General features: G+C 52.2%; 2 protein-coding genes across 2 annotated transcripts in view; both read left to right on the top strand.

Annotated features, from left to right (window-relative positions):
- The first annotated feature begins 10,023 nt into the window (after positions 1–10,023).
- Positions 10,024–11,267, top strand: LOC122384396. The gene is made up of 2 exons (XM_043371778.1): positions 10,024–10,753; positions 10,906–11,267. The coding sequence occupies exons 1-2, from the start codon at positions 10,540–10,542 to the stop codon at positions 11,265–11,267; spliced, it is 576 nt and encodes a 191-aa protein (XP_043227713.1). The 5' UTR covers positions 10,024–10,539.
- Positions 11,268–12,048: 781 nt separating this feature from the next.
- Positions 12,049–18,888, top strand: part of LOC122384384 (glutamate receptor ionotropic, delta-2-like) — a 49,035-nt gene continuing 42,195 nt past the window's right edge. The window contains exon 1 of the mRNA XM_043371750.1: positions 12,049–12,208. The gene's annotated coding sequence lies outside the window, so the exon portion shown is untranslated. The remainder of the gene's footprint in view (positions 12,209–18,888) is intronic.

Raw genomic sequence — 18,888 nt, 5'->3', positions numbered from 1 at the left:
CCGGGGGTGTCTGAGAACACCCCCCTTCTTACTCGGCTCCTGGGCCACGTAGCGACACGCGGTAAGCGGCAATCGAAAGAACGTCCAAAATAAGGACGAAAACACCTTGGGTCATTATTTGGGTCAGTTCAAAGGTCAGGTCACCAGAGGTCACCAAAGGTAAAATGTTGACTAGTTCAACATTTTGGAAACTGCCGACGGCTATCTCGGGAACCGATAGAGCTACAACGCCGCGGAAAAACGCATTCAATAGCCCTTTTACAGACCTTTCTGATTAATGTTCTCAGATTTGACCTAAGGTCAACGGTTTAGCCTCCAGAGGGCAAAAACTAAAAAATAGCCGTTTTTACGAAACGCGTTTTTTTTCGGCAATAGCTTTTGACTCAAAAGAGGCATGACATTACTTCTCGTCGAGACGCGTCGAATGAACTATACTATTTGATCTTGAAAGGTCAACTTGAAAATTTGACGTCAGGTCAAGGTCATGACCTGACCGGAAAGGGTCATGTTGCATATCAGTCGATCCGTATCGTCGAACTGAATACATCTGACGTGTTTTCATCGCTCTAGCACGTCTTTATCAAAAGTTATTGCCAAAAAACTGTTGGTGACCGTTCATGACTTCCGATGACCTCAAGGGCACACAGTGGGGTCACAGGTGCATTTTTCCGATTCAGTGTGTCGTGTTTTCCTATGAAACGATGTTTCAGAGGGTTTTGAACATCATTCGTCCAAAAAAGGCGCATTTCAATTTTCTCCCTTTGACATAATGGAGAGGTCGCAAAAGTTACCTGACCTTAGGTCACCGATATCAAAATTCCGAGATATACATTATGTACATACTGTTACTCTTATCAATCGCTGAAAGTTTCAAGGCGATCGTTCAATCGGTGTAGCTATGACGAGGATTGAAACTTTTTCTGAGGTGAGGTCACTTGACCTGACCTGGCATAGGCGTAGGAACAGGGGGGACCGGGGGGGCCATGGCCCCCCCACTTTCGGAGGTGGGGGGGCCAGCAATGTTAACTGGCCCCCCCACTTTTTGCTGACTTAAGTGTCTGTCTGTACCTAACCTACCACCCGGTAACTTGACAACATTCAGCTTGCCCTTTAATGAGGATTCCTTTTTGTTTCTACAGCGTTATTGACCGCAATTTCCTTCACTCAATGAAGGAAACCATATCAGAGACAAGACTGTGAGTCCTGGTGACAGCATTTTGTTGAATACGAGGCGCGGGACAGCGAGCACTAAAAAGGTATAGGCAATACTAAGACAATACTTGCACGGTGCAGGAGAATGCGTATACAAACGACCAACGCTTGACCTTATCTGCTTGGGGTCGGCATAGTTCGTCAAAGGCGTACTAGCTGGGGGCCAGGGTGACCATGCCTCAGCCTCGGTTCAAACAGGCTGGGGGCCAGCAATGTCTGTATCTGCCACCTCCCCCCTTCCACTTTCAGTGCAGTGGCGGTCGCAGAGGGGGATCAGGGCCATGCCCTTCCCCCCTCCAAAGGCTAATCAGGGGGCCATCATATCATTTGGCCCCCCCAAACAACCAATGGGCCCCCATGGGCGTATGGGGCTCTGGCCCTTATTCGATTGTCACGAGACTCAAGAATCCCACGCTAGCTATTAACAGCTCCCAAGCCAGTCTTTGAGGGTCCTACACTGATCTCGGAGGGCCCTTCAGTGGCGGTCAAGCGCCCACATTGACCGCTGAGAACCCACATTGACCTCATTTGAGGGCCCCTAAACCGGCCTCAAGGGCCCAGCCGGCGTCTGAGGGCCTCACACCGGCCTCTGGTGGCCTCATTTCTGTCTCTGGGGTCCCAAGACTAGCCTTTAGGTGCCTTTGAGGGCCCCGCACTGAATTCTGAAGACCCGATGCCGGCCTCTAAGGGTCCGCATCGGCCTCTGAGGGTCCACCTTGGCCTGAGGGGTCCAACGCCGGCCCATGCCGGTCTTTTAGGGCCCCACACTGACCTCTAAGGGCCCATGCTGACCTGTAAGGACCCACATTAGCCTATGAGGCCTTGCACGGGATTCTGAAGACCTGATGCCGGCTTCTGAGGCCCATCTTGGTTTTTGAGGGTCTTCTGCTGGCCTCTGGGGTCCAACACCGGCCCATGCCGGCATTTTAGGGTCCCACACTGACCTCTGAGGGCCCATACTGGCCTGTAAGGACCCACATTAGCCTCTGATGGCCCAAGTCGGCATCTTAAGGTCTCATCCTGCCCTTTGCAGGCCCTGTACTGGTCTCTTAGGGCCTAAACCCTCGCCGGCCGGGGGGGGGGGGGGCGGGTGCCGCCCCTCCATAGGTTTTTTTTTCGCGATAGCTCCGAACACGCCGGCGATAGAGAGCTGAAGCTTGGCATACCTGACCTTTGAATCAAACGGGATCTTTTGACACCAACCGCATTTTCGGGTCAGATCAGGTCACTGGCCCATGTGGTCATAAGTGAACCTCTGCACGGTCTTCAGATGTCGCAACTTCGCAACGCCCTCACTGCCAGAGGAGATTTCACAGGGAAATGAACCTTGGAGGACCTAGTATCCAATAGGAGTCTCTCAACTTGTATAATGTAGTATATCTCGGATTTTTCCTAAAGTTCATATGAGGTCAGGTCATTTTCGTGACCTCACCATTAGGTATAAGTCAATGGGGATAAACTGAAAACTTTTCTGGCGCCGGGAACGATCGATCTCCAACTATCTCAAGCACACCGAATCGTGATTTCATGCACTCCTTGCAAGGTTCGATGCGTCACTTTTGCAATGTTGACCTTGCGCGACGTCGTTTATGAAGTTATAAGGGTCTTATTAGTTTTTCGTCAATAACTAGGTACCGATCAAATTGAGCTAGCGAGTCGGGAAAGCCACCTATGGACTCAAGAAGACCTGCCGAATCGAATGATATGCGACATGACCTCCTTTGACCAATTTCGTGACCTGGGGACGCCGACCTGACCGTGACCCGAGGTCAACACCCTAAGTTTACCTCACCCAAACAAAAAGTATATCATTCGACGCGCCTGAGAGAGGCGAACACGATGCTGGCAAAATCGCGGCTCTGCGGCCATTTTTTGCGAAGTTATTCACCAAAAACGGAACCGTGCCTTGAGGCACTTGACCTGACCTCAGAGGTCACCGGTTTTTGTTTGTTTTGTTGGGTTAGGCCCTTTCGGTCCAATGAGACCATTTCAGAGCCGGAAGGATGATAGGATATAGGGGGAGACATTGGTCTGGGCAGGCACCCTAATGAGTCGCCGGGGCTGAGCCCGTCCAGAGGACAGGCCACCCAGCCCCAAGGCACTCACTGCACCCGGCTACGGGGTGCGCTCCCTCGGGTGCAGCGGTGCCGCTCCAAGGGAGCAGCCCGCATGAGATAAAGTTGCCTGTCCAGCCCGGAGGGGGTTGCGGCGTGGAGGAGAAGGATTTCAGTGTCCTGAGGATAGAAGCACGGAACGGTGTCAGAGGTCACCGGTTGACCTAGGACCATAAAATCGGGTAGGGGAGAGCGGGGTCATTTGGCCGCCCGGGTCACTTTGGCCGCCCCATGCCTACGCGTTTTGACGGTCCCGAGCGATTATTTTTTAATATGGCATCATCCGCCGTCATAAGAACTACTTTGGAAAGAAACTAAGGAAACTCGGCGACGCCCAGTTTTTTGTAAAGCCAACGATATTTGAATTTTGGCTAAAAAACGTAACTTTTTCTTCTTTACGAAAAGTTGCATGGTGTCCCTTATTTGGGTGACATCAAAATTTTAACTCTATGGTAGAACAATCTGGTAATTCAGGAAGCTGTCTGACCCTTTTGCAAGTTTGAGTAACAATTTTTGCTTGTCTGCGGACCCCTTTTCCTAAAAATGTCATATTGGGGTAAATTGGCCGCCCCATACGGGGCGAATTGGCCGCCCAGCGACTCAGTTGATTTTTTGCCTAGTCTGCGAGCGACGCTCTGCGCTGGCTAAGTTCTGCCACTGCGGATGGTAATGCGGCGGAGTCTAAATTCAAGGGACGACCTAACCAAGGTGTCCGCTGATTGGCTTTCGGCACCCGGCGGCAGATGGTGAACCCGGGACGTCACATCGACCTCTACCAGGTGGCGCCGATTTTTCGTCGTGCCTAAGACGCCACCTTCACGCGGAAGAACATCCTTAAGGGATTCGAAGCAGCCGGGATATCGCCGCTCAACCGGGATATCTCCGACGACGAAGACTGCGCCGACGGCGGTCTTCGCACCGGTCGTCGCCCCAGCGACGGCAGATCAGCACGCCGCGGCCCCGGCCGTGCTCCAGCCGCCAGCCTCGGCCGTGCTCCAGCCGCCAGTCTCGGCTGTGCTCCAGCCGCCAGCCCCGGGGCCGGCCGTGCTCCAGCTACCTGCCGCGGCCGTGTCTTAGTTGCTTGTCGGAAGCCCAGAGTCCATCCGACCACTTCCGCAGCTGCGCATCAACGTTCAAAAAGCCGGTCGGAGGAAAGGGCGTTCTAAAATCATGACTAACAGCCCGGAGCGGACGATTTTGGAGAGCGAGCAACAGGCACGTATGGCGAGGAGCAAAAAGCGGGGTCCACAAGCTGGACCGTCGAACCATCGAACGTCGGGAGCTGGACGTCGAACCATCGAACGTCGGGAGCTGGACCGTCGAAGAAACAGGGGCGCTAAGGTGAAAAACAGTGAAGCGCAGTGATGACTGGAGTGGACATCCATGCCGTCGGGACCGTATTTTACAGTGGATGTGTTTAAGTGCTGGGTCGAAGACGGGGCCTGCTGGAATCGTTTTTATTTCATGTTTACGACAGAGTTTGAAATAAACAAACAACTCGTACACAAAGGACTTTTTTTGCAGTGTGATTGTCGTCTAAAGCAATCTACGATTTGGCAGCCATTACAGTTGGCTGTTGTTATCACTGGGCAGTGCTCAACTCATGAGTCGTAAGTTCGTAAATCAAATGTGGCTCCTCACTTGCACTGATTCAAATGAATCGAGTGTAAGCTTAGTCTTTTGAAAAATTTGATTTCAGGCGAATCAAAGATGAGTCACGATGCTCATCATTTGGGTCAGCATTGGGGCATCTGGATCGTCACATCAGTCATGCGTCGAGTCAATCCAGAATTCATGAGTTAAGCAAAATCTTGGGCGTCAATATTTCAGGTTGTCTCAGCTCTGTAATGGGTATATCTCTGAATCACATGCCCGGCCAAATGACCCCACTCCCCCGGCCAAATGACCCCGGTACCGGGGTCATTTGGCCGCCGTGCAGTCTTTGAAAGAACGGCTAATTACTACCGAAACGAGATGTCCCGGCATGATGCAGGTAATATGCCGGAACAACAATTGAACGCCCCACACCCCTCCATGGAGAAATCGACCAAACGCGCACTGGTTTTCTCAAAATATCGTTTTTACAAAAGGGCGGCCAAATCGCCCCGTTCTCCCCTACCGATCTCTGCGTCTCGTAACGGCGCACACGCTCGTTTTACCGCGACGCGCTAGCTCCACCTGGGGCGAAACGGCGAGGGGGGTCGTACCCGCCCCCCGCCCCCTCGGCCAGCGCGTATGTAGAAAACCTATAGGACCGAGCCGTGGAGGGTTAAACTGGCCTCTGAAGGCCCAGACCGTCTAAAAGTCCCACACCGGCCTCTGATAAGTGATAGTCAATCAGCCCAGTTGCAGTGGTCGCTGATATAAAACCTCTTAAAAACGTTATAGGCCTGGCTGAGCCTAGCTGGGCCGTTCATGCTGATTTTTATAGGTATATGGAAAAGACTCGCTTTGCACGTTTCACGCTTGCTCGTAATGAAAAAGTTGCTGGATGCCTCTGGAATTTGCATGGGTGCCAACGGCTGCGGAGGACAGGGGAACGCGTCCATCAGTTTGAGTTTATGGACGGGAGACTCCCTGAAATTTCAACCAATTTTTTTCTTTTTTTGTCATTTTTTTTTACCTCTGAGCATGTTTGCGAAAACAAAGTGGCCGAAATCCGAGGAGAAATCGGATTTTGGGGGTAGGTTAGGTTTTGGACCTCTGGGACCCTGGCCCCCCCACTTTCGAAAACGTTCCTACGCCTATGTGACCTGGTGACCTTACCTTGAGAGCCCTGGGTCTGAAATTTTCAAAACATGTGTGGAAAAGATGCATGAACAGGTGTGCCAAAAACGAAGAACTGCAGGGGGTTTGTTCAAACACCCCCTCCCCTGAGGCCGGGGGCGCTGCTGGCTGGCACAGCGGTAATCCCCACGACCGAGCGAACACTCCCCAGTTACTGCCATCTCCTGGGTAGCAGCCGGCCGAGGAAAACGCTGCAAGAGATTAGCTTTGATCCAAGGACCTCCCACACCAAACGTGAACGCACTTGCCAACTGCGCCACAAGGGTGGTCCTATATATTAACCCGCGCCCTGCTGGGGGTCCTGGATTTCCACGCCCTGCTGGGGGGGGGGTGTTTGAACACCCCCCCTTGTAACTCGGCTCCTGGGCCACGTAGCGATACGCGGAAGGCGGCGTTCGAAAGAGCGTAAAAAATAATGACGAAATCACTTCGGTCAATTTTTTGGTCAGGTCAAAGGTCAGGTCACCAGAGGTCATTGAAGGCAAAATTTCGCCGATTTCCAGGTCGAATGTCGAAAATTTCAAAGAAGCCAACGCATAACTCGGGAACCAATAGAGCTACAGCGCCGCGGAAAAGCGCATTCGATAGCCCTATTAACGCCCTTTCTGAGTAATTCTCTCAGATTTGACCTAACGTCAACGGTTTTGCCTGCAGGGGGCAAAAACTGCAATAATAGCCGATTTTTTTCGAAAACAGTTTTTCTGCAATAACTTTTGACCCAAGCCTTGTACGAGCTTACTTTTACCGGCATCGTGTTCCTCTCGTCAAGACGCATCGAATGAACTATAACTTGACCTTGAAAGGTCAACTTGAAAATTTGACCTCAGGTCAAGGTCATGACCTGACCGGAAAGGGTCATGTTGCATATCAGTCGATCCGTATCGTCGAGCTGAACACATCTAAGGCGTTTTCATCGCTCTAGCATGCCTCTATCAAAAGTTATTTGCGAAAAACTGATAGATACCATTTGTGACCTAAGATGACCTCAGGGCATAAACAAGGGTCACGGACACCATTTTCAAGTTCAGTGTGTCTAAACCACTTGTAATTCGGTGTTTGGGAGTGTTTATAATGTCTTTCATCCAAAAGAGGCGCATTTCAATTTTCTCCCATTGACTTATAATGGGGAGGTCGCAAAATTGACCTGACCTTAGGTCATCGATATCAAAATTCTGAGATATACATTTTGTACATGCTATTGCTCTTAGCAATCGCTGAAAGTTTCAAAGCGATCGGTCACTCGGTGTAGCTATGACAGACATTGAAACTTTTTATGAGGTGAGGTCACTTCAAGTGACCTGGTGACCTGACCTTGAATGACCTTGGTCTGAAATTTTCACAACATGTGTAGAATTGATGTATGATAAGGTATACCAAAAACGGCGGCGCTCCGCGCCGCCGTTTTTGAGATATTCGCGAAAAACCACAAGGGGGGGTGTTCAAACACCCCCCCCCAGCAGGGCGCGGGTTAACTTAGAGTCACCAAATTTTCACGAGGGCGAAATCTCTTATGGGCCCACTTACCCTGTAAATTTGGCGTTTCTAAGTGCCATAGGAGCCAATAGCCAGAGGGGGGGGGGGGTCGTACCAATCCCCCTCGCCGTCCGTGTTATGCTAAAGGCCGCCGCCTGCCGAGGGTTAAATATGATAGAGAGGTGACATGGAAATGCTTGGAAAACATTTTTGTTCTTTTAGCGAATGTCTATGAGACATGATGGAATAAAACCCGGAAGAAGAAGTACACTTGTATAGTCGACTGCAGAATGATGTTCCACACCTCAGAAGCTATCAGTTGACCGGAGCGCTAATTTGTGCCGTTTATCACGCAATTAAGCGTGTCGATTGTGAGCCTTGGGACAAAGCTATACTTTGTGAACTCAGCCCGCGGATGCGGCACAGCCGCATCACACGGGCAAATAATCCAGGCAAATAATTGCCTGTGAAAAGTGAAACATCATTCTGTAGTCGACTATACAACAATGAAGACAGCGTATTGATGTCGGAACATCACTGACCGAACAGTAGGTCATCGACGAAGGCATTTAATTGTTGGTATAAATTCGAAATAATCATCGGACTTGGAGCAGGACTGATGTGGTCCCTCGGTTTGTCGTGAATAACTCATAAAAAGCGGGCGATACCCACAAAACTTTCAGTACCCCAGAATCAAATTTACACAAGCCTCAAAAAGTTCATGATTATCCTATTGATCTCTGACCTGTGATCGGTTTCTCGGGACTGTGTCAGGCCAGAATTATGATTCGTCGTAGGTAGGTATGTCAGCCCACATCATCCGTGGGTCTCCGGACTTTTTGTGACTAGGGACGTAGCGAGCCTTTGAGCTTTTTCCATGAGGTAACGTCACTTGACGTGACCTGATGACCTGACCTTGAACTGAACGACCCGGGTCTGAAATTTTCACGTGTCGGAAAAATGTATAAATCGTTGTAAAAACGCCGCCGTTTTATAGATATTCGCGAACGCATGAATACATCATCTTTGATTAAAACTAATCTGAAATTTGAAATTCGGACCCCGAAAACCCCATAAACGGGCTCATTTTAAGGAGTTATAACTTCCAAAGCTAGCATGTCCCGATTTTACCGACTTTTCGGTAATGGACCAGACCTGGTACCATTACATCACGATGCCAAGGTGAGCCAGTGACCAAGGACCTTAAAATTGGCTATCATCGGCTTCCTCTTGCGACGGTCAACAAGCTTGGTTTTTTTGCGAAGCTGTAGCTCGATCAGGGGCGGAACGGCTGGTAAGTGAGGAGGGGCCATGCCTCCCCCGTAGGTTAGTGGCCCGCTGACGAAACGCCAATACATCCCAAGGTGAGCAGTTCCGTTTTAATTATGATAAAAGGTGTAACCCGCATTGCATTTAAACTACGGTTATATGCATAAGATTAACAACAAAAATAGGGTTATTAGATCATAACGTTATACGGGAGTTGCCAGACGTGAATCAGAACTGCCGAGGCTTGATGGGCTCGGGGGTCGATGGGCTTCAAAGGCACATTGACCTAAAGGCGTCACGATAAGGAGGCATTAGGAAACGACCCTCGAGTTATCAGAGGTAGCGCACTAGCACAATGCATTGGATCAATAACTGTCGTGTCTTGCAACTTACTGTGAAGGACAGAGTCTAATGACCTATTATTCAGAGCAATCAGCAGCAATTCAATGTAAATGGACCATATCATATCCGAGTAAAGAGAGCCAAATTGTTGAACAAGCTCCTAAGTAGCCATTCAGAATTGTTGCCTGTTGGAATGGCCTGGTTCTTGGGAAGGCTAACTATATTGATCTTCAAATGCGCCGTTCTTGAGCGCTCAAGATTTTCAATACATCATAGGTGTTTGTGACTTCAGTTTAAATTTCCTTTATTTGTATGGCGATATTGCAGCCAACTATGCAGGTTATCCCTAGTTTTGACAGCTGTGTTTGTGTGTCGACGCCGTTGGTAATGGCACCTAAGCGCTTACCAGACGACAGTCTAGCAACTTTTACAATATCCCGCGGCCCGCGCCCTGCTGAGTGTGTGTGGGGGGAGGGGGGAGGGGTGCACACCCTTGCGGTTTTTCGCGAATGTCTGAAAAGAACAGCTACTTTTCATTATAAGTCAAGGGTAGAGAATTTAACTTATGTTTCTTCTTTTGGACGAAAGTCATACAAATGCTCTCAGACATAACTATGTATTCTGCATTAAATCGAAAAATTGCGCGAGGCACGGGACATTAGCCATTAAGAAATATTCAGGTTCGTTTCGAGTTGCTGGGATCGGCGGCAGCTGCGGACTCGACCAGTCACTGAGACTGAAACAACTGAATAGTACAGCCCTTGCCACTAAAACAATGTGTTTGCAGAGTAGTAAGTACTAAGTCCGATTTTACAGCGGCGGTTCAGGTGGTCAGTGGCTCTTCGCTTTTTTCCTCTTTAACCAAGGGCAAATGCAAGCGTCTTACCCCAAATAGGTACTTTCAAATTCAAGGGGCTTATTGCGCGATCCACTTTAACTGCGAAACTGGAACACTCAAGCGATACTTATTGCCCATTTCATTACTTGCAACTGTCATGCAGCAGCCGCTAAGACACGTGCAGTGGTGCAGCCGCTTTTGAAATTTGATACGGATCTTTACGATGCCAAGCGATGAAATTCTAGCGTCCAAGTGCGAGGGTCTCAGACGGCGTTACTGACAGCACCTCAAGCGGCTTTTCTGGATCGGCGGATGTCACTGGCGCGTCACGCATCAGGCGGTTTACCGCGCGAGACCGTCACGGAACACGGAGCTCTCACTCCCCGCGTCTGGGGAGCGGTGTCAGACGTCAGTCAGCTCCCGCCTGCAGTCGGCTCCTCGGGTCTGTCAGGGGTCAGTCAGTCACCCGGGTCGCCAGCTCTCCGGTGACAGGGGACAGCGGCGATGGCCGCGGCAGCCGGCGTGTGGCGCCGCTGGCAGCTTGTCCTTGCGTTGCTTCAGGCTACGGATGGTTTCGGCTCAAACATTACCGCCAGTGTACCTGAAGCTGCTCCTCCGGAGGATGGGATCGTCTGGTCCAGGGACGCAGTGATTCGACGTCTCGTGAAAGACTTCGTGAATGAGCTCAACATCGACTACATCAACTTCATCATCGAAGGTTTGTCACAAGGGTCAAAATTGATACTTTATGCATTCGGTATGCATGTTCATGTTTCAAGTTCTTTTGCCTTTGAGTAAAACAAAAGCATCAGTTCAATTTAATACCGTTTAAGTGCCATGAAAATGACGAGCACGTGTCCCTGTGGGCAGACGGGGCGCTGCTGCGGAAGGTGTGCGCGACCACCGTGCACCAGCTGTACACGGGCCGTCAGCGCGCGTTCCACGTCACGTGCAGCCGGCAGCTGGGTGACTGGGCGGCCTCCCAGCGGAGCGCGCTGGTCAGCGGACGGGGTCTGACCGTCAGCGCGGCCCCGTCGGCCGTCCAGCTGGCCGCCCAGCTCGCCTATCTGACCGAGAGGAGCCGCTTCAGCGAGCAGATCCTGGTGATCACCGAGGACGACTGGGTGCCGGACGTGGCCGAGCACAACAGCCACTGGTTCCAGGCGCGCCTCGGCCAGGTCAGCGGCAGGATGGCCGATGGGCGGAAGAGTGTGTGCCGTTGTGTGTGTTAGGTTAGGCTGCTGTCAGACATGTCTGGGAAGCAAGTGGCCGTTTTCACTTCCCCACTTTTCTTATTGTAGGTCAAAACTCAACGTAAAGGGACTATCCCACCTTCTAAAATGTTGTTAAAACCAGTTAAATTGTGCCCGACTTTATATGTAGATTGGATGACCAGGAACACGGTTCTGGCATTTATTTTTCATTAAACATCTTAGGCTTCCCATATTCCAAACACAAACTTTCAAATATGTGACGTCACAGCCCAAAATTACCTCCTTCCCCAGACCACATTACTGTCATAAAGCTGATTCTTTTTACTCTGTAGGCACCACAACTAAGTTCAGACCAAGTTTTAAGCGATTTTTCAACGAACAAACCCATTTAAATCAGAATGACTAAACGAGGTGACGTCACACTAACGGTCGCTCCATGTTGAAGATAGGGCCTTGTACAAGGCCCATTTTCAAATGAAGGGAACGAATTTCTTCAACACCAAGAGGCCGCGGGGGTTGCAACCTAGATAGATAGTGGTTTCTGAACCTCGCCGCAAACTCGGCTATCTCAACTCAAACCCCATGTTAAAGGTGGGATAGTCCCTTTAAAACACCCCTCTGCCAGCGTATCTTTTGTCACTGGAATCCATTTTTTCGTAGACATTTCGAAAAGGTGGAAAAGGTCAAAATAGGCGCTGGAATCCATTTTTTTCGTAGACATTTCGAAAAGGTGGAAGAAAGTCACTCCCACATTTCCAATTGCTGATCATGCGTACATTTGGTTTCAGGACTTGCTTTCAGCCGTCATAACAGAGGCGTGGACTTTCCCTTACGACCCGAAGCCCATTGTGGAGACGAGGGGAACCTGGTCGGTGGAGGATGGCCTTTACCTGTGCCCCCAGCTGGCCCAAGGACCGACCTCCTTCGAAGGAAGGACACTCAGGGTTGGAATCGTAGACGTGAGTTGTCAACATAGGCTTCACCGTGCTCAAGTGTCGTATTGTTGGTTATCAGAAAACTACCGATAAAGCACCAGTTTTCAAATGCAACCTCAGCAAGACGCCGCGAACGCATCTGGGAAGCTGAAACAGCCACGTCGAGATGTTTGTTTTAAATCGAGTCTCCTTTTTATTCTCACAGGCTGAATTTAAGTACCTCTGAAAACAATTTTGAGAAAAATACAAAAACATCGTTAAATATCTCTGTTAAAGGGAGATAATGACCTTTTTTCACAAAATCTGAGTTAGGACCATTTTCTGACAAAACACAACAAGTTATAATGTAAATTAAAACCATTTTGCTCAATTCGGTACCTTGCCGCAAATATCTCAACTTGAAGTCACGTTAGCGGGGAGCGCTGAAAATGACCGTTGAATAAGTACTTACATCACTTTTTGGTACTTGCATGTAATTTTGTAAAATGAGCGTATTCCTTACATTTGATCTTCATCACATCTAGTTAGTTAATGGTCGTCTATAGTGCCTTCAAAAGATATTCATGGTTTGGGGGTGGTTTATGTCTAAATTTACGCAACTATTTTTCCTGTTCATCATCTGACGCCATATGCTGCTATTTTAGTAGCAACGACTCAATTTTGAATCGGTCCCGCCGACTGCACAATAAAAGAAGATAGATACAACATTTTTGCGGCATCACTGAAAAACTTATGCAGTACTGTTATCAAAATTCTCATAACACCGTTCGACAAACCTGAAGTCTTTTTTGAAATAAATATGCTTGTATTTTTCGCTTCAGGCTCTGACGCCAAAATAATGAATTTCGTAGTCGCAATCGCAAGATTTGGCTGCGTTTCTGGCGCATGCCGTTCATTTGTGGCGCAAAATAATACTTGGAAACAAAGAAGAGTAGGCACTATGTACCCTCGAATTAGAATCTAATTAATTCTAAACCGAATTAACTCTAATTCAAATTAGAATCTGGGGGGATCCGTGCAATCGTAAGTTATATCGGACGTGGCTGCGAAACTTCTCTCGGTACGAAACTTCTCTTGATCGGAAGAAAATCGGAGGGATGAAAAAGAAAGAGCGGCAAATCGGAGCTACGTTGTACGTAAGTTGTTTCGCAGCGTTTAAATGCCAGTTTTACTACGATTTAAATGCCAAGCAGATCAGCTGACCTCGTAGTACAATGTCGATAAGTTCGAATTCCCCATACGTCTATAGTGTAAAAGTGACCCCTATTGCAAATGGGCTGTCAGGGACATCTCCTCCTCTGTAAATTTGGAGGGATCATGTGTCGGCATTCCCACGTTCGTTTCGGAGTCCATCTGTTCCATTTGGAGCCCGTCAGTTGGCGTCAAGAGTTGGCGCAGCGAGCGCCCCGAAGACTGCGTCTGCGCACGAGGCTTCGCGATGGAGGAGTATTTTGACGAAATCGCCCTCGCTGCAGAAGAAATAGAGGGACTTGTTGAGAAAGAGGAGGCCGCAGTGTGCCGACGACTTTAAACTGTACGCCAACGCCAAGACCAAGGCAATCAAGGGGCGCTCAGATGATCGGGAGGTTTCAATTGATCAGGGACCCACCAGGTGACCAGGGAACCCTCTGATAACCAGGGGTCCTTCCAGTAACCAGGGACTCCTTCAATAACCAGGGGCCCCTCAGTAAACGTGGGCCACTCAGGTTACTGCAAGAGACAGGAGTCCCTTATAACCAGGGGCCGGCAAGGTCTCTCAGGTCCGTTTTTGACAAAGCTGTTATTGACGTCATATGCGAGCCCTTTGCCACCAGCAGAGGGCCCTTTCAAGCCTTTTTAGGGCCGTTTAACGTCTCTTGAGTTTCCTTTGAGGCTAAGGGCCTCTTCAGCAGCCGAGGGGTCTTTGAGGCCTTTTTGAGGGCCTCTTAACGTCAGCTGAGGACCGTTGGACGCCATCTGAGGACCGTTTGGGGCCTTCTGATGGCCAGTAGATGCCAACTGAGGGCTCTCTGACACCAGCTGAGGGCACGCTGACACCAACTGGGGGCCTCCTGACACCAGCTAAGGGCGCTTTTATATTTGACACGAGCTCAGGGCCCTTTGACGCCCTTTGAGACCTTCTGAGGTCCGTTTGACGCCAGCAGAGGACCCTTTGGGGTCATATGAGGGCCCTTTGCTGCCTTCTAAGCGGCCTTTGAGGCTTTTTGAGGGCCGCTTGACGCCACCTGAGGACCGTTGCGGTTGGACCCTCTGACACTAGCTGGGGGCCCTCTGACACCAGATAAGGGCCCTTTAAGGCCTTCTGAAGTCCGGTTAACGCTAGCGGAGGGCCTTTTGAGGCCAAATGAGGGCCCTTTGAGACCTTATAAGGGCTCCTCGAGTCTTTTGAGGGCCGCGTGACGGCATCTGAGGACCGTTGTACTCCAGCTGACGACCGTTTGAGGCCTTCAGATGGACTTTTGGCGCCAGCTGAGGAGGGCTCACTGACACCAGCTGGGGGCCCTCTGACACAAGCTAAGGACTCTTTAAGGCCTTCGGAGGGTCGTTTGACGCGAGCTCAGGGCCCTCTGACGCAGGTTTAGGGCCCTTTGACGCCCTTTAAGATCTTCTGAGGTAGGTTTAACGTTGGCTGAGAGCCCTTTGAACCCATCTGACGGCCCTTTGAGGCCATCTTGTGGCCCTTCATTTGGCCATCTGAGGGCCCTTTGACACCAGATGAGGGCCATTTGACGCTAACCGAGGGCCCTTCGAGACCATCTGAGGACCCGGTGATCCCATCTGTTGGCCCTTTGAGGTCTTTTGAGGGCCATTGAAATTTCACCACAATGGACTTTATGGACTCGTATGGGCCTGCTGGGGAACGAGATGGGCCCTCCCGGTCTTTTCAATCATTATTTCAGTTCATTTTACATGATCTTCGGCGGTCTAAAGATTAGGAGCCCCAACTCGAATGGGGGGGGAGGCCCGTGTGCCCTCTCCTGTGTGCGGCCTTGCCGACATTACACCGCTTCCCCTCCCTCCGCCATAAACGCACCGCTGCACTGTTAGGCGCCGACAAATACGGACCGGCGCCGCAACCGGCTCCCCCGCGGCCTGCCTCGCGTTGACATAGCCCTTCCCGAACACCAGTGTAACCTCCACGCAGCCTAGGTATCGCCGCGCCCACCTGTCCGCGGCGCGGCCTCTGATGGCGTATCGGATCATTGATGGTGCGATACATGTTTTGGTCAGATTTTCGCAATTAACGCGAAAAATTGCCCAAAACACTTTTAAATTTCAAAATGGAAAAAAAAACAATTACAAAAATGACGTGAAAGTGAGCGTTTTCAACGTGTAAATTTAAAACGCTCTAGCGCAGCCATTTTTGAAGAAATCGACTTCAAATTTTGCACACGTGTTCATCAACCATATTTGTTTAACATATATTTCGGTTTTGTGAAAATTTTGAAAATTTCTTATATTTTTCTCTTGAGAAAGAGGTAAAGCTTCGCTACGATCGGCCTTCCGATCGACCGAGAAGATTCGTAAAGTTAGTTCGTATCTTCACCATTTGCGATACAACTTGCGCATCTACTTAGCCTACGATGTGATGGATCCCTCCAATATCTGTTCCGATTCAACTTACGTTTGATCGCAACTGCGAGGTGCCTTGCGATCACATGGATCCCCCCAGCCTTACAACCAAGCAACGACAAGGCGATAATCGGTATTAGGGTCCCCTAATAAAGTTTAGTGGCCCCTCTGGAGTGTGAAGACCAGCTGGGTCGGAGGTGGGTTGGGGAGCGGCAGTCCGTGGGGAGGGGCGAGGGTGGGGAGGGCGAGGGAGGAGACGAGAGGACAGACGTCAGTCAGTGAGAGGGGACGACGGTGACAACAGAGGCGGGCCGCGAGTGGCGCGTCTGGTGGCGTGATTGCGCGTGTGTGGTAGGATAGCGTGCGTGTGCTGGCATCACGCAGCCTCTATCGTGCACGGTACGGTGGTGAGAGCCAGAGCGGGACGCGGACCATGGACTCCGCGCAACACTACGGACCCGGCACCGTTGGAATGGCAGGTGGGTCCGGTCCGCCGGTATCTGCATCGTAACCACGTGCTGTGTGCAGTGTCGTTGGCTGTATGTATCGTGTTCGGCGACTGACCTGGGAATGTTAGGTCAGTTCGGTACGAGGCCTGGCAGAGGCCGGTTCGGACAGAGGCCGGTGCGGTGAGGCCGGTGCGGACAGAGGCCGGTTCGTGAGGCCGGTGCGGACAGAGGCCGGTTCGTGAGGCCGGTGCGGACAGAGGCCGGTTCGTGAGGCCGGTGCGGACAGAGGCCGGTTCGTGAGGCCGGTGCGGACAGAGGCCGGTTCGTGAGGCCGGTGCGGACAGAGGCCGGTTCGTGAGGCCGGTGCGGACAGAGGCCGGTTCGGCGAGGCCGGTTCGGCGACTGACCTGGGAATGTTAGGTAAGTTTGGTACGAGGCCTGGCAGAGGCCTGTTCGGACAGAGGCCGGTTTGGTGAGGCCGGTTCGGCGACTGACCTGGGAATGTTCGGTCAGTTCGGTACGAGGCCTGGCAGAGGCCGGTGCGGACAGAGGCCGGTTTGGTGAGGCCGGTGCGGGCAGAGGCCGGTTCGGTGAGGCCGGTGCAGACAGAGGCCGGTTCGGCGAGGCCGGTTTGGCGACTGACCTGGGAATGTTAGGTCAGTCCGGTGCGAGGCCTGGCAGAGGCCGGTTCGGACAGAGGTCGGTGCGGTGAGGCCGGTGCGGACAGAGGCCGGTTCGTGAGGCCGGTGCGGACAGAGGCCGGTTCGTGAGGCCGGTGCGGACAGAGGCCGGTTCGTGAGGCCGGTGCGGACAGAGGCCGGTTCGTGAGGCCGGTGCGGACAGAGGCCGGTTCGTGAGGCCGGTGCGGACAGAGGCCGGTTCGTGAGGCCGGTGCGGACAGAGGCCGGTTCGGCGAGGCCGGTTCGGCGACTGACCTGGGAATGTTAGGTAAGTTTGGTACGAGGCCTGGCAGAGGCCGGTTCGGACAGAGGCCGGTTTGGTGAGGCCGGTTCGGCGACTGACCTGGGAATGTTCGGTCAGTTCGGTACGAGGCCTGGCAGAGGCCGGTGCGGACAGAGGCCGGTTTGGTGAGGCCGGTGCGGGCAGAGGCCGGTTCGGTGAGGCCGGTGCAGACAGAGGCCGGTTCGGCGAGGCCGGTTTGGCGACTGACCTGGGAATGTTAGGTCAGTCCGGTGCGAGGCCTGGCAGAGGCGGGTGCGGACAGAGGCCGGTGCGGTGAGGCCGGTGCAGACAGAGGCCGGTTTGGTGAGGCCGGTTCGGCGACTGACCTGGGAATGTTAGGTCAGTTCGGTACGAGGCCTGGCAGAGGCCGGTGCGGACAGAGGCCGGTTCGGTGAGGCCGGTGCGGGCAGAGGCCGGTTCGGTGAGGCCGGTGCAGACAGAGGCCGGTTCGGCGAGGCCGGTTTGGCGACTGACCTGGGAATGTTAGGTCAGTCCGGTGCGAGGCCTGGCAGAGGCGGGTGCGGACAGAGGCCGGTGCAGTGAGGCCGGTGCAGACAGAGGCCGGTTCGGCGAGGCGGTTCGGTGACTGACCTGGGAATGTTAGGTCAGTTCGATACGAGCTGGCAGAGGCCGGTTCGGACTGCGGCCGGTTCGGTGAGGTCGGTGCGGACAGAGGCCGGTTCGGCGACTGACCTGGAAATGTTAGGTCAGTGCGGTACAGGCCTGGCAGAGGCCGGATCGGCGACGGGCCTGGGAATGCGAGGTTCGCACGGCGGGCGACACGACGGGGTCTGAGTGACATGGCTTGAATATACGTTAGGTCAGTTCGGTGCGTGACCGGGCAGCGGCCGATTCAGCCCTGACCTGGGAACTTGGGTCGGGCCGGTGGGCGAACGGGTCATAGGTGACCGCGGGGGTGAGCGGATAATGCCCCGGCTTTACTTGGTAATGGATCGGTTTGAGGTTGGCCTGGTATAATGTATAGTGGTCTGCCCGGCGAGTGGGTTTGGCGGCATTCTCCCACGACACGGCCAGAGCGGCTCGGCGTCGGACGCTGGTTGCGGCGCCAACGGGCGTCGGTCAACGGGCGCGGCACGCCGCAGACGGCCTGTCACCGTCTGGGGATCCGCTGGTTTATGTCCACAGCTGGTTTATGAGCGCAGGTGTCCTTTTATGGCAAACCGTATCCAGCGCCGTCCGGGGCCGTCGCGAGGCGTGTTATATGACCGTGTTGGGGGACCGCCGCGCCGCGCCGGGCCGGCCGAGGCGGGGCGGCGGCTAGGGGGGGTCGCCGCCCTCGTTGGGCTTGGACGGTCGGCCGGGAGGAGGATGGTGGGGCGGAGCCCCGCCGGCAGGCGCTCGACATATCCGCACTTCGACGGCTGAAAACGCGTTTGGGGTCATTATTTTCATCGGTCTTGGACCAGCGCACACTGGTCGGAAACGGTCTAGCGAGAGGCCAGCGGCATTTCCGTAAATGGTTTTTGCTTGTTATTTCACAAGTAGTGGACCGAACTCAATGAAACTTAGTATACCTCTTCTGCTATATGAAAGCTATCATTTGGGTGTCGAGCACTAAATATATGACGCAAAACTGTTAAGTTATGACGTCATAACTGAGTATATTACAGGATCTAGCTCTATTATTTGTAAACATAGGAAACTAGAAGCTGCTCTTCGGGCACCAGGAATGTATTCATGCACTCCTTGCAAAGTCCG

The sequence above is a fragment of the Amphibalanus amphitrite genome, unplaced genomic scaffold (assembly GCF_019059575.1).
Source record: "Amphibalanus amphitrite isolate SeventyFive unplaced genomic scaffold, NRLGWU_Aamphi_draft 000188F_arrow, whole genome shotgun sequence".
Taxonomy (NCBI): Eukaryota; Metazoa; Arthropoda; class Thecostraca; order Balanomorpha; family Balanidae; genus Amphibalanus; species Amphibalanus amphitrite.
This window is presented reverse-complemented; position numbering and strand designations above follow the sequence as displayed.

Coding starts and splice junctions, on each gene's coding strand:
- LOC122384396 (XM_043371778.1), top strand. CDS start 10,540: ATGGCCGCGGCAGCCGGCGTGTGGCGCCGCTGGCAGCTTGTCCTTGCG. Junction 10,754..10,905: donor CATCAACTTCATCATCGAAG/GTTTGTCACAAG, acceptor CCCTGTGGGCAG/ACGGGGCGCTGCTGCGGAAG.